The 15,369-nt window shown below is 38.1% G+C and overlaps 1 protein-coding gene across 15 annotated transcripts in view; it reads right to left on the bottom strand.

Moving 5' to 3' along the window:
* Nucleotides 1-15,369, bottom strand: part of NEK10 (NIMA related kinase 10) — a 226,885-nt gene that overhangs the window by 115,858 nt on the left and 95,658 nt on the right. The window contains exon 24 of one of the 15 annotated variants that reach the window (XM_035704900.2): nt 9,846-10,035. The exons of the other annotated variants lie outside the window; for them this stretch is intronic. Within the exon in view, the coding sequence (XP_035560793.1) occupies nt 9,861-10,035 (175 nt within the window). The 3' untranslated portion in view covers nt 9,846-9,860. Of the gene's footprint in view, nt 1-9,845; nt 10,036-15,369 lie in introns of those variants that run through there. 15 annotated transcript variants of the gene reach the window in all.

Below are 15,369 nucleotides of genomic sequence, written 5' to 3'. Positions count from 1 at the left end.
GTTTAGGGCTGAAAAATGCTTTTAAAAAATATGCAAGCCAAAATTAGTATCCAAAATATATACAGAACTTATACAACTCAAAACCCCAAAACCAAATAATCCAATTAGAAAACGGACAGACGACATGAACAGACATTCCTCCAAAGAAGACATACAGATGGCCAAAAGACACATGAAAAGATGATCAATATCACTCATCATCGGGGAAATGCAAATCAAAACTACAATGAGGTATCACCTTATATCTGTCAAAATGGCTAAAATCAAAAACATAAGAAACAAGTGTTGGCAAGCATGTGGAAAAAAAGAACCCTCATGCACTGTTGGTGGAATATCAACTGGTATAGTCACTATGGAAAACAGTATAGAAGTTCCTCAAAAAACTGAAAATAGAACTACCCTAGGATCCAATAATTGTGCTACTGGGTATTTACTCAAAAAATTAAAAAAAAAAACACTAATTCAAATGGATACATGTACCCCTAGCAGCACTATTTACAATAGCTAAACTATGGAGGTAGTCCCAATGCTCATCAATAGGATAGATGAATGGATAAAGAAGATGTGGTGTGTGTGTGTGTGTGTGTGTATAATATATAATATTCCATTGTGATACACAATAGAATATTATTCAGCCACAAAAAAAGGATGAAATTTTGCCGTTTGCAACAATATGGGTGGAGCTAGAGAATATAATACTAAGTGAAATAAGTCAAAGAAGGACAAATAATATGATTTCACTTATATGTGGAATTTAAGAAACAAAACAAACAAGCAAAGGAAAAATAAAAAGAGAGAGGAAGAGGCAAACCAAGAAAGAGACCCTTAACTATAGAGAACAAACTGGAGGCTACCAGAAGGGAGGTGGGTGGGGGTGGATGAAATGGGTGAGGGAGATTAAGAGTACACTTATCATGATGAGCACTGAGTAATGCATAGAATTGTTGAATCACTATATTGTACACCTGAAGCTAATATAACACTGTATGCTAACTATACTGGAGCCAAAACAAAAAGCTTAATAAAAAAAAAATGCAAGCCAAAATTTAAAAACTGAAGTTTATACATATCCAAATTATACGTGCCAGTCAGGAACTGAAATGCAAATAATTATAGCTATAATAGTTATTTCTGTCAATTGAGGTCCTTTTGGAAACATGACCTTAAATAAACCAGGATTATTTGAATGTGTTTATTCAAGCTATTACTGTAAATTACTCTGTGTAGAGCTACAGCTAATGATTAATAGTTTTTTTTCTTGGGCTGTAACACCTAATTCAATAGTTTGCAAAGATTTTCTAGCATGCTCTCATCGTATTAAATAATGTGCAAATGCCCAACAAATAGAAGAGATCAAAACTAAAGCACCCTCTTTGAAGTAGGAGACTGAATCCTGAGTTCCTGCTTGTTCCACAGATCAACACCCTCTCTCAGACCTTTAAGTCTCTCCATCAATGGTTCCTTTTCCACTGAACAACATCCTCTATTTTCTGGTTTCTAACCACCACCACCACCCTCACTTTTTCACAACACAACTTTCTCTACTGGCTGTGGCCATAGTTCTACCCACAGCTTATCACCCTTACTGTAGTCTTGCCTTTGCCCTTACCACTCCCCGCAAAACCCCTAAACTTGGTAATCACTGTCTATCTGCAAATCCAAGGGATATTCTCCTTTGGGATTCTCTCATACACCACTCTTGGGAATCCAGAGGGATATCCTATCTGCAGATCCAAGGGATAGCCTTCAATTCTTTCCACTGAGTCATGAAATCACCTTATGAAAATGACAATTCTCAAAACTTGGCCTTTCTACGGTACGGAATGCTGTTGACCTTGGAAAAGTATTGTGTTTTTTCTCAGAAACTTTCTCATGTCTGACACTATTTTCTCTTGGCTTTCCTTCTTCTACCTCCTCTCTGCTTACTCCTTCCAAGTCTCTCCCAAGGCTTCTTCTTTCTGTGTCTACCCCATAAATGTTGTCAGTCCTCAAAGTCTTGCTCAGCACTTTGTCAGCTTTACACCCATTACCACCCAGATGCTGATGACTCTGTGCCTCCTCACCAGCCAGGACTCTCTCCTGAGGCTCCTTTTTAAAAATTTTTAAAAAGATTTTATCTATCTATCTATCTATCTATCTATCTATCTATCTATCTATCATCTATCTATCTATCTATACAAAGAAAGGCAGAGACATAGGCAGGGGGAAAAGCAGGCTCCCCATGGGATGTGGGATTCCATTTCAGGACCCTGAGATCACAACCTGAGCCAGAGGCAGATGCTCAACCACTGAGCCACCAAAGTGTCCCTCTCCTGAGGCTCCTAAAACATATTTTGGGTCACATACTAGACATGGCAGCCTTATAGCCTCAAAAGCAACTAGAACTCAACATACTCAAAACTAGATTATTTACTTCCCCTTCTTTGCAAATTCTTCCCTATGTCTTCCCTAATCATGCAGATGCTATTGTAGGTTGAATTGTGCTCCCTAAATATGTCTTAAAGTACTAACTCTTGGTACCTGTGAATGTAATCTTATCTGGAAATAGGGTCTTTGATGTAATCAAGATGAGGCTATACTTGATTAGGATGGGCCCTAATCCAATATGACTAGTGTCCTGATAAGAAGAGGAAACAGAGACACAAAATAGACACACAGGAAGAATGCCAATATGATGACAGACACAGAATTTGGAGTGATTTGTCTACACCTATGCCAGTTCCCAGGTCTGTCCTGTTCTCTTGGGCTCTCATCAGCTTGCTCAATGGAAAGTTCCATTTCTTAACACTGACAGCTGTCTAGCCACTCAGAGTGAGGGCTCACCTTCATCCTGGATTCCCTCATGGAAGCCTTGGTGAAAGCTACAGGCATTTCTGCACCTAGGCCTCTGCCAACTGTTCTATCCACTGGTAACATACCACTGATCCCACAATACTTCCAGTGGGTTGAATAATACAACCCAGAAGTATGGAGAAATTAAGGCCTATTGGGTAGACATCTTTGACCAATGAGAGACAGGAGATTAATTCTTTGCCCTTGTCCCCCAGTGGACTTTAATACACAGAGGTTTCTCAAGATATGTCCAGAGACATCCCACATGACCAAGTAATTGGCTGTTTCCTAGTGAAGCTCTGACCAGTTTAGTAACACAACATACTGTATTTACTGTCCCTCTTTCCTGTCTTTGTTTTTTGATTTTCCACACTCTTGATGCCTTGCGATTACCACCTCCCATTCCTAACAAAGAGCTATCATTTATGCTCCATTTTCTATGGCACCCTGGCTAAGATAGGAAGCTGTTTAAATACTATTTTCAAAAAAAAAAAAAAATCATGTTTCTCATCTAAAAGTAGAGCTAATGATGATCTTCTCATAAGACCACCAAAAGTATCATATGAGACAATGCCTGAAATAGTAAGTGCTCAAAAAACTGTCACTTATCATTAATAATAAATACAAGGAGATCCATCACCACTTTTGTATTGTTCTCTCACTTTCATGGGGGAAGAGGGATTCAGAAGTAGGCCTCTGATGTCCCCTCTTTTTTAATTCTGTGTTCATTAAAAACCATTAGTACTACACCTGTGTCACAGAGGCACTACAGCTCATTTATGCAGAAAAGCCACTTATTAAAGCCCGTGAAGAGGCTAAAAGAATCTCTGGGAGGATCCCAGGGTCAGGCGTGGGGGCTGTACAGTAAGGAACAATACCACTGACACAGGGCTACAGACATCAGGATCCCAACATCACAATCTTCCACCACCACCTCTGCCCTTGCTCCAAGTTGGACTCTGCCCAGTATATGCCCTCTCCCATTTTCATTTGCAAGTGCAACTCTTGCAAGTTATCTGAATGATGGAGTCTGAGCTACATGGTAGCCACTTGCTACAGCATCAAGGAAGACTAAGAAAACACATTTTTTCTGGTGACTTGTTTAAGGAAAGGATATTCATCAGGTGGGAAATTCTCCAAATGTAGGACACATGTTCCAAAGTCATATGGACAGTCAGAAAATATGACAAATATCCAGTCTATATGTGTTTGAAGAATTGTCCCAAACCAAATAAAATATAACTCCAAATAAAAAAAGAAAGACAGGGGATCCCTGGGTGGCGCAGCGGTTTGGCGCTTGCCTTTGGCCCAGGGCGCGATCCTGGAGACCCGGGATCGAATCCCACATCAGGCTCCCGGTGCATGGAGTCTGCTTCTCCCTCTGCCTATGTCTCTGCCTCTCTCTCTGTGTGTGTGTGACTATCACAAATAAATAAAAAATTTAAAAAAAAAGAAAGACAAAAAAATAAAAAGGAATTGGGGGAACAATCTACCTATAGAGGGAATTCTTATAGAGTGTATCTTGGGTCCCATAGCCTATGATGCTCAGGCACGGTGGCGAGCACTAGCCATTCTGGGAGTTGACCTAACAGCTGCTGACGGGGGTCATAGTAAGACTCTGGTATACCTCAAGTTAAGTGGGCGAAATTCTTTGACTCTGAGTGATCTCTTGTCATGCCTCAGTCAACTCCATAGAGCAATTAAAACTCAAAGTGAATAGAAGCAAATTCCATCTCAGCTCAACAACATAACTTAGGTTAGAAATGACAGAAGAGAACATTACCTGGTCAACAAGTATCTGAACATTAAGATGATAGGGTTTTTATCCTTATTAGAAAAGATGTAAGAAAAAATGGAAATGGAAATATTGAAATAAGAAAACAAATTGCTTCTATCAAGTATATCCATCCATTGGACCACTAATTAATCTTATTATCAAACACAGAATCCTAAAATTACATTCTATTTTTTCTATGTTACAAATACATAAAATAAGTCACCAAGGACTTTAAGTTTTTCCTTTGAAATTTATATACTGGGCAGCCCCGGTGGTGCAGAAGTTTAGCGCTGCCTACAGCCCAGGGTGTGATCCTGGAGACCCAGGATTAAGTCCCATGTCGGGCTCCCTGCATAGGGCCTGCTTCTCCCTCTGCCTGTGTCTCTGCCTCTCTCTCTCTCTCTCTCTCTGTGTCTCTATGAATAAATAGATAAAAATCTTTAAAAAAAAGAAATTTATATACTACCTTCTCTTTTTATTTTTTTAAAGATTTTATTTATTTATTTGAGAGAGAAAGAGAAATCATGAGTGGGAGGGAGGGGCAGAGCCAGAGGGAGAGAGACTGGGAGAAGCAGACTCCTTACTGAGCACAAAGCTCGACTTAGGGCTTGATTCCAGAACCCTGAGATCATGACCTGAGCTGAAGGTAGATGCTTAACCAAATGAGCCACCCAGACACCCCTAACTCCTCCTTTTAAAAAGACTTTATCTTTTTAGAGTAGTTTTAGTTTCGCAACAAAATTGAACAGAAGGTATGGAGAATTCTTATTAATCTCCTTCCCCCACATCCCCTTTCTCTCTCATTCCCATTAACAGCAGGTCCAAATCAGCTCTCATCTGGATTGTCACAAAGTCTTACTCCTTTAAGTTCTTTCATTTATTCATTCATTCATTCATTCATCCACTGAACAAGTATTTACTGAGCACCTACTATGTGCCAAGTCCTCTTTTTCAGAGTTTTGCTATAAAAGAAAAGAGGAAAGCAAGGATATTTTCTGTCAAGCCTACCAGTTTCCTTATATTCCTATTAGGTCATGTGAAATAAACACTCTCTCTCTCTCTCTCTCCCTGTCTCTCATGAGTAAATAAATAAAATCTTTAAAAAAAAAACTACTCAGTAAAAAAGCATTCAGTTAAAAAAAAACTACTCAGTAAAAAAGCATTCAGTTAAGACTGATTTAGTTTAAACTCTGACATTGATACACATAAAGGTCTAAGAACTTCTAGTTAGTTATTATTTTTTTTTAGTTATTCTTATTTTAATGGCCATAAAAAAACTCCATGGTGAAAACGAAAATTCCTTTTAGAAAATTAGAAATTATGAATATCCCAAATGAATATCCCCAGTTACTGATTTTCCACATATTGATAATTATTTTGTGTGAAAACTTCTTTGCCTTCTTATTTATAATTGATTTTCAGCCCATTTTACATGCCTTGTGTCATATGAATTAGGGAGTAGCTAGAAATAACTTTTAATGTCTTAAAAAAGGAGACTGGTTGACTAATTTATGATTTATCCAGATAACAGAACACAATATGGATAAAAAACTAAAAGAACAAAAGGAGCATTCACCATCCATGCATGGGTGGGTGTGTCTGTGTATTTGCATAGAGAAGAATTTGAAATTGAGATACAAAGTTGTTTTTTGTGAGTTTTGTCCCATTGCTGGGTAAGTAGGATTATGAATGTTCCTAATAGGGTTTTTTTCCATTATTTTCTGCAATGAGAATATATTCCTTTTATAATAAGGAAGCAATAGAAGAAAATTTAATCAAGTTTTGAACTTCTGGCGGACTTAGGGGTTTTGTTGTTATTTGTTTTATCTCTATTCGTCTTCCTTTCATTTTTAATTCACTTTTAGTTCGTGATGCCAGATTTGGCAGTATTTTCAAATATTTCTGTTTTTAAGATCATAATATACATACACTATTGGTAACCTGTCCTTCCAGTTAAAAATATACTGTGTGTATGCTTCTAAGACCACTATTCTAGTGGTCTATAATACCACTTACCATAATTTACCTAGCTGACCTAACTAGCGTCCCATTTCACTGTACAATACCCACAATAGCTGAAAATAATCTAGAAATAAAATATCAAATACACAGGGGAGAAAAAAATTTAAAATAAGGCAGAAATGTTTATGTATCTAAAAACGATTCTGAAAATTAAAATTTTCAGATCACTGATTTTAAAAATCGGTAACCAGAAATATCCATTTATAGTAATTTCATTATTTGTTTACATTGTCAGCACAACCAATGTGTTTTTAATCAAATTCTTTGCAAATTGCCTGAAACTCAACTAATATAGGAAAGCTCTAGAATTCATAGTGAGGTTAACTGTGGGGAAGGAGGAAGGGAAGGCAGACTGGGAAATCTTTTAGGGATATTTACGATTTTAATTTGCTCCATCAGTAAATGAAGTCAGTAAATGAAATGAAGTAAAATCAGCCCTTATATGGAGGAAATGCACATATTTGAGCCAAAAATGCAGCATTAAAATTGTACTTTAAAAAAGGAACTTAGATTCCTCCTCATCAGATGAATTCATCTGGCTTTTCCTAAGGCATTAGAAAAGGTTTAGAATGGGCAGTTTTTTGTGGGATATCTAGAAGCCTGAACTGAAGGTTTAGAACCATGAGAAAAGAAGGAAGAAATTTAGAAGAAAAGACTTAGAAACTTTCACTAGATGAGAACTATTAAATGGTAGGTAGTGATCTGCTACTTTGCACAGCCACTAAAGTCCAAAAAAGAATTTCAAGTCATAAGAAAAGGACTTCAATTAGACATAAGAACGTTTTTGGGCTTTTGGCTTTCTGGTTATAAAAATTTTCAAAGGCCCAAAACAATGAAAAGAATTTATACATCACCTCCCTTGGAGACTTTTTCCCCCCTAACCTGTCATGAAGATGGTGAAAAATGAACCAGATAAACACTTGTTAAGTCTTTGCTTCAAGAAAGAACACAAATTAAGTGTTCTTTTTCAGGTTTCTCTAATCCTACTGCTTTATGCTATCTATTAGGAAAACCATAATGAGAACCAATTAACTGTAAATACAGTGAGGAGTCTGGGCAATTAAACAAATGGATTACATTCACCCAGTGATTATATTCTAGCCATCAAATTATCAAGCACTGCCTACTTTGAGTCACAAACAGAAATTAAATTCAGATCCAACAGCCTTGAAATTTCTCATTGTACATCGACTGCCATTTGCTTGTCTCTAATGATGTTTAAAAAAAATAGCTAGCATATCGGTTGACATCACACATTTTGTATTTGTATTCAAGCCAAATATCACCAGCTTTTAAAATTCAAGTACATAACTAAATAAAGTAATTATGATAATTTTGCAAAGAAGGATAATACAATCACTCAATCTTAGTATATAATTATACAAATGCTTTCCTCTAAATATAAAATCACATAAAAATATATAGTCTTGCTCCTTAACAAAAGACTGATTTTTAAAAAGCAGTCAAGCAACTTCCAAGTAAACTTCAGACAGCCTTTATATGAACTGGTAGACATACTCACAGAGAGAAGATTCTAATTCGTTCCTGATTTTTAGTTATTACTTTCACATCTATTTTCAAATGATCATTACATCAACTGCATCCCATTACCATCTTATTTATGAATCCAGAACTGTAGGGAGGGTAGAAAGTCTCTCAGGGTGAGATTGTGAAGAAAAAAAAAAAAAATTCTCACCCCCATCTATGAGGAAAATCCAAACCCAGTTGTCAGGACTTCTTTAATGACTTCCTACTATTGACATAGAAGACTGTGTCCAGAAAGAGTTGGGAAATTTTTAGATTTGTTCAAAGAACAGAAGAGGATCAGACACACTTCTGCTCAGTTTGCACAAAGACTTTGAGCTAACACTGCAAGTGTATTTCTCATGCAGTGTGAGCTCACAGGAAATGAAATGAACATGTCAGAACATTTTCCCATATAAGACAAAGCAGGTGCTATAGGTATCTTCCCTACTCCCCTTCACCCTTACTTCTTCAGCACATGCTGGCCTGAGTTCCAATCATTTGCATGTTTCTCTGAGGATTTTTCGTAATTGCTTGGACTTTCTCTGCCCGCAGCACAATAGGCCTGAAGTGTCAGTTAACTTGCGTATCCCAGGAACAGACCTTAACCAATGGTGGGTATGACCTGGCATGATCACTCTTCTCTCCTTTTGGGTGGGATTGTTGAGTTATACATTTAAACCAACTCCAGCAGATTTGAGGTCCAATCACCCACAGTGGTGAATTGCCCCAAGAAATTATTTCTCTGTTGTCTTCCCTTCCTTGTCTCTCTTCCTCACTACCCTATTCCCATTTCCTAGGATCCTCTCTGGAACAAACGACTTTCACATGAACCCTTGTCCCAGAGAGTGCACTGGGGGCAACCTGAACTAGGAGTCAAGTGAAAGAAAGATATGCACCAAGGTTAGGCAATCAGATGAATTTATTGATAGGCTTCTGTACACACTAGAAGAGCAAAGCTGCAGGTGAGTCTTAAGGAAAATGGAATCTAGGGTCTGGACATTGCCAGAACTTTTCCTCTTACTCTCTCCAAGTGTTGGCCTCCTTCTCAGGTGGATATCCACCACGACTACCAACATGGGCACCAAACATTTATGCGCCTTTCATGTTTTTTTTATGCCAGCTTCCTTTCTTTACCGAGGAGTCCCAGCTAAACACATTGTCAGGAAAGAATTCCAATTGGATCAGCTTCAATGAAAAGAAAACTCCCACTCCTGCCATCTTCCCAACAGGAGTGGGAATGCTAGAATTGACCTACCTTGGGAGAAACACCAAGTCTGGGCAGCCCAAACAGGTCAGAGAGGCAAGATCTCTATGCAATGGGACTTAACTAAACCACTTGGCATAGTACCTGAAGTGGAATGGGGGGAGGAAATATTTTCCTAAATATTAGGAAATAAAGCTGTTGCTCTCAGCTAATATATTCTGGATCCCTGCTATACTCCAAATGCTAGTGCAATCTACTTATCTCTATTTTTCTATCTACCTATATATCTATCATCTATCTTTTCAATCCTCACCACAACCTTATGCATATAAGGAAGTATCACTATCACAGCTCTGCCATTTCCGATAAAGAAAATGAGACCCAGAAATAGTAAGTTAGGAAGGTGTAGAGCCAGGAGGAAACCTCGGCTGTCCAGCCTAGAGTCTGCACTACATTCTATTGGCTCCTTTTTTTTTTTTTTTTAAAGATTTTATTTATTTATTCATGAGAGAGAGAGGCAGAGACACAGGCAGAGGGAGAAGCAGGCTCCATGCAGGGAACCCGACCTGGGACTCCATCCCGGGTCTCCAGGATCACACCCTGAGTCAAAGGCAGATGTTCAACCACTGAGCCGTCCAGGCTTCCCTCTATTGGCTCCTTAGAGAGGACAGCCCTGCAAGCAAACCCAGTGACATCTCATTACTAACTACTCTCACTGCTACGATTTGGACCACAGTTTACAAAGTTTATAGATGAAGCAGGCTTTGTTATAAAAATTGGAGATAAATTTAGATTAAATAAGGTAAGGTGATCTGGGTAGACTGAGAGGCAAACGCTTTATGGGAAATATATAAGGTTTTCTTGAAACCCTAGAACACTAAAACGAGATTAGGTAATATATATAAATCTTCAGAATTAACCCATCAAATGTGTGGATCCTGCAAATATTTCTTTCTGTGAAAATAAGGCTTTGAAATGGTTGAGTGTTACCAATATGTATCAAAGTTCCTTATAGTTCACATATTCAAAATTTTATTTTGTCATTTGATTATAGATCATAATGTTGCCACAGATTGACAGTTCATTGTTTTGTTGTTATGTGTATTTTTATGAAGATTCCTTCCCTAAAGGGCAGCTTGAATTTCAAAATACTGGACTTGTAACTATCATCCTACTATTTTAGAGAAAACAATATCTGCCACTTCAAAAGAGGTTTTCTTTTATTGGCATTGTGCTATCCTAGGATTCTTATGAGCATTCCAAAATGCTAAGATTAAAAATCAATAATTAATATCAAGTTTAAAATGTAATAATAGTACAGAGCAATATCAACTAAATAAGTTATGAAATAAATTGATGTAAAGGGCTATATGATTAGTACAGTCATTGAGTAATATATTCATAAGAATAAGACAGGTTGAATGTAGCACTGCAAAATAACTAAAATGTTCCTTTAATTACTCTACCTCTGATCTCAAATTTGACCTTCATCTTTCCCCACTGTTTAAATCCTCTCACTTCTCCCACAGTTTCCTTTCTTTATATACCCTCATCACTGTTCTCTTTTCTCTTCTTCTCTTCTGACCTTTTTTTTTTTAAATTTTTATTTATTTATGATAGTCTCACAGAGAGAGAGAGAGAGAGGCAGAGACATAGGCAGAGGGAGAAGCAGGCTCCATGCACCGGGAGCCCGATGTGGGATTCGATCCTGAGTCTCCAGGATCACACCCTGGGCCAAAGGCAAGCGCTAAACCACTGTGCCACCCAGGGATCCCCTCTTCTGACCTTTGATCAGTCAGCCAGACTTGCTTCCAAGCAAATCCTGTCATAGCCTCTGAATGGGAGGAAAATATAACTCATTTTGTATAAACCCTGCACAGTGTATAGACCATGGCACAATCATTACACAGAAGAGTATATAGTGCCTACTCCATGCCTGTGGGTCTGTCCCTCAAGTTCTGCAGCACTGGCTGGTCCCCATTCTCCCCATAGCTTTCTATCCGTTCCTAGGGACTTTCTCTGTGCACCTGCCAGAGAGGCTCATATAAGCACTGGGCGGCTTACTAATCCCTGATCATTCTATTCCTGTGTGTGTATGTGTCTCCCCAAATTAAGTTGAATTCTCCTCATGGGAAAGAACTGAGTGATCTGCTCCTGACAAGTGCTGAGGTATTTACATAAGAAACAGGTGAACTGATGAACAGTTTCATTCTGCAGATCTTCTGAAATATAGTATTTCCACTAAGTGACTGCCAGGCTGAGATACCCAGTAGCTCCAAAAAGCCAAGAGGAAAATTCCAGTTCTCCCACTATTCCAACATAAATCCCAACCCAGCCAAATCACAGCTCCTGCTCTCCTCTAAATATGCTGAATCTGTTAAGAATTAAACTGAAGGAGGATTTCATTTTCACAAACTGGAGATGTACCAGTGCTTGAAGTACAGAGAAATAAATTGCCTTGTATTATATGGAGGAAATAAAGGCATTGACCATGCCATGGCAGTAGTGTGGACCTATTCTACTAATGCCCCATCCTCAGGGATGCTGAGCCAAACGTTGGACTTGAAGTCTTAGCTATGGATTTAGTGCCTCCTAGCTCCTCCTAATCCACCCTTCAATAAACAATGGCATTCCTTTAAGTATTTCTCCTACAAAGTGAGCACAATGTTAAGCTTCTCTGCAGATGGCGCTAGAGAAACATTGCAGGAGGAAGAGGATTCCTGCAATTTTCAGCATGGGCCAGTATAAGTGTGAGATGATTCAGGGGAGGCCTCTCGGAATGCCACTCTATCACAGTCACATAAACAAAAGGCTACCTGGAACAGATTCAAGAGGCCCTCGTCAAGAATCAACACTCACTGTCAGATATGTGAGGCTGTCTTGGACCTCCTGGACGAGACAATACTTCAGTTGAATGTATCCACATAAGTGAGCCCAATGGAACCAACAGAGGAACTTCATAGCACATTCATATAAACTGCTGTTAAGTAATTAAATTTGGGGATGATCTGTTCTATAATAGTAGATAACCAAAGCATACATTTTCTCATCATCAAATAAATCATCTAATTACTTAATTATTCAATAAGTTAATTTGTGTTTAAGAACAGGAGGGCATTTCTTTTGGTCAAACCACCCCTCTCTCAGAAAAACATATTAAAGTAAGACATCTGATCATACTGTAATCCCTTAAAGTAAGACATCTGATCATGCTGTATTCCCTCTCATATCTACTTCCAATAGGAAAGGTGGAGTATTCAACGTAATGACTTGCATATCAAATGTTTAAAGAGGCAAACTAGACAAATAACTCAGGCAAATGTAGAGAAAGACATCCATTGCTTACAGACCCATGTTTACTTGTTAAAATAAGGACTATAAAAAAAGGTAAGGAAAAGAGCTGTAGAAATTGAAGATATGTGACTTGGAATTACCCGTCGATAAAGAAGTAAGGACTTCCACTGACAAAATCATCATCAGAGAACTCCCGTCCTTGCTGTTTGTGCTGCCGAGGAGTTCAGAACAAATTAGACTCTGAAAAATCCATAATGTACATCACATTATGTATCTATATTCAAACTCCTAATCTAGGTTAGGCCAAGTGTTTCACATTGCCAGACATGTAAAATGAAAACTAGCCATATCCTGTGTCCTACAATGTATTGGTCCCCATTCATACATTTCCTGTGATGTCAGTAGAATCAAAGACACTATAGCTTTATATAAAAAACTATAGATGTTCTTAACTTGATTTTTTTTTCTTTCCTAGAAACACCACAACTTTTCAGTTAGAATTCAGAATGTCTCTGGACATTAAATCTGTTATCAGTATCCAAAACTTATCTAAAATTGTTTCAAGAGTGTTGAATAATGAGAAAACACCTGTGAAAATTAGAAAAAAATATAAAACAAGAATTTTTAATATTCAATTCAAAATAAAACTTGTCAAACATATATATGATGAAGGCTACCTAGAAGGTATGTATTCTAAAGAACAAATCACAATGTTCCTAAAGTAGACATCAGTCAGAGTACAATAATTCTCATTCTTGACACAGGAGTTCAGTCTACCAGTGACTGACCCGTTAGCAGGCAGCACAGCAGAGAGATTAAGAACATACACTCTTGCAGTCAGGCTGTCTGAATTTAAATCCAAGGCTTTTCCACTTCCTGGCTGTAACACTGGGCAGGATCATTTAACCTCCCCAAAGATTACTGAAGACAGTCACACCTATTTTAAAAGAGGTTGGAAGATCAAATGGCTTAACATTTGCAGAACACTTAAAACGGTGTCTGCCACTGAGTAAACTCCATTTGTGTGTTAGATAAATAAAATTAAACAAAAATATGTGGTTGGCAAGATAATGATAGACATTATGGGGTGGAACATTATTAGTAGATGCTCTCTAGTAGTTTCTATTTTGTAGCTTCCATTCAAATTCATGAGGCCATGTGGCCTAATCCACTGAGTCTTAAGATGTATTTAGAGTTCAATTTGTGTAAATAAATCTTTTTTTGTAAGATTTTATTTATTTATTCATGAGAGACCCATAGAGAGGAGAGACATAGGCAAAGGGAGAAGGCTACCTGCGGGAAGCCCAATGCAGGACTCAATCCCAGGACTTGGGGATCACGACCTAAGCCAAAGGCAGACACTCAACCACTGAGCCACCCAGGCACCCCTGTGTAAATAAATCTTGAATTTGTTCAAATTCCACTCCTACTTCACCTAAGCAGATAATAAAACAGTTCTCTCACTCTATCTCTCCCACTCTCCCTTCCTTGTGTGTGTGTGTGTGTGTATATGTGTGTGTGTGTGTGTGTGTGTGTGTATTTTTAGAGCCTTGGAGGGTCTGTGGACAGAAAGGGAAGGGGTGATATAATATATCATCCAGGTATATCTTAGCCTGCTAGGCCACAGAGAAGCCATAAATAAATGTAATTACAGGTAAAAGCATCCCCATATCCCACCTGCTCAAGGCCCCTCTATGGAAATTTCTGTTCCTCCAGGTTCCCTGTCTTTGCATGCTAAACATATACTCCTTCCTTTTCACACTCACCAGCTGCTAGAAAAATCCTGGCCCCTCCTAGTAACCAAAGAAGCCACTCAGGGACCAAACATAGAGATGGAGAGGGAGAACGAACTATAAATAAATACAGCATAAGTAATTCTTCTCCATTATAATTATTAAGAAATGAATCTGATTCTTAGATACAATACAATCTATAATTCAAATGGGCATGATCCTTTCAAAATTTTAGACTCACATTAGCAAATACCAACCACTGTGATCTAATGAGTGCTTACCATATGCGAGCCAGGCATTGTTCCAAGCACTCAATATGTACCACTGCACTTAATCTGACAACAATTCTAGAAGGTGGGCCCTATTAATAATCTCAGATTACAGATGAGGAAATTGAGGCACAGAGAAATTCAATAATTTATAATCCTCAACAGTAGACCCAAAACTTAAACCCAGGCAGTCTGATTCCAGAGCCTATGCTCTTAATAATGACCCTACCAATCTACCTGTCAATATCACATCCTTTTTCCAATTATGCTCTTATTCTTTAAAATTCCTCCTTAGAAATTTTCCTCAGGACCAATTTGTCAATTGTGGGAGAATACTTGTCTCAATAACATGTAATCATTCCACATTTTATTTTTTTAAAATGATAATATCCTATATGATTCCATTATTCACTATTCTGGTAACTATGAAAGATATAAAGTAAATAAATAGGAAAAATATAGCAGACCATGTCACCAAGATATTGTTCCAAACTAAAAATGTTCCCTTTAGGTTTGTGAAGACAAAAGTCAGAAAAATTCAAAGAGGGATGCCTGCGTGGCTCAGTAGTTGAGCATCTACCTTTGGCTCAAGGCGTGATCCTAGAGTCCTGGGATTAAGTCCTGCATCGGGTTCCCTACAGGGAGCCTGCTTCTCTTTCTGCCTATGTCTCTGCCTTTCTGTGTGTCTCTCATGAATAAATAAATAAAATC

This window comes from Canis lupus, chromosome 23, assembly GCF_003254725.2.
Source record: "Canis lupus dingo isolate Sandy chromosome 23, ASM325472v2, whole genome shotgun sequence".
NCBI classification, from domain to species: Eukaryota; Metazoa; Chordata; class Mammalia; order Carnivora; family Canidae; genus Canis; species Canis lupus.
This window is presented reverse-complemented; position numbering and strand designations above follow the sequence as displayed.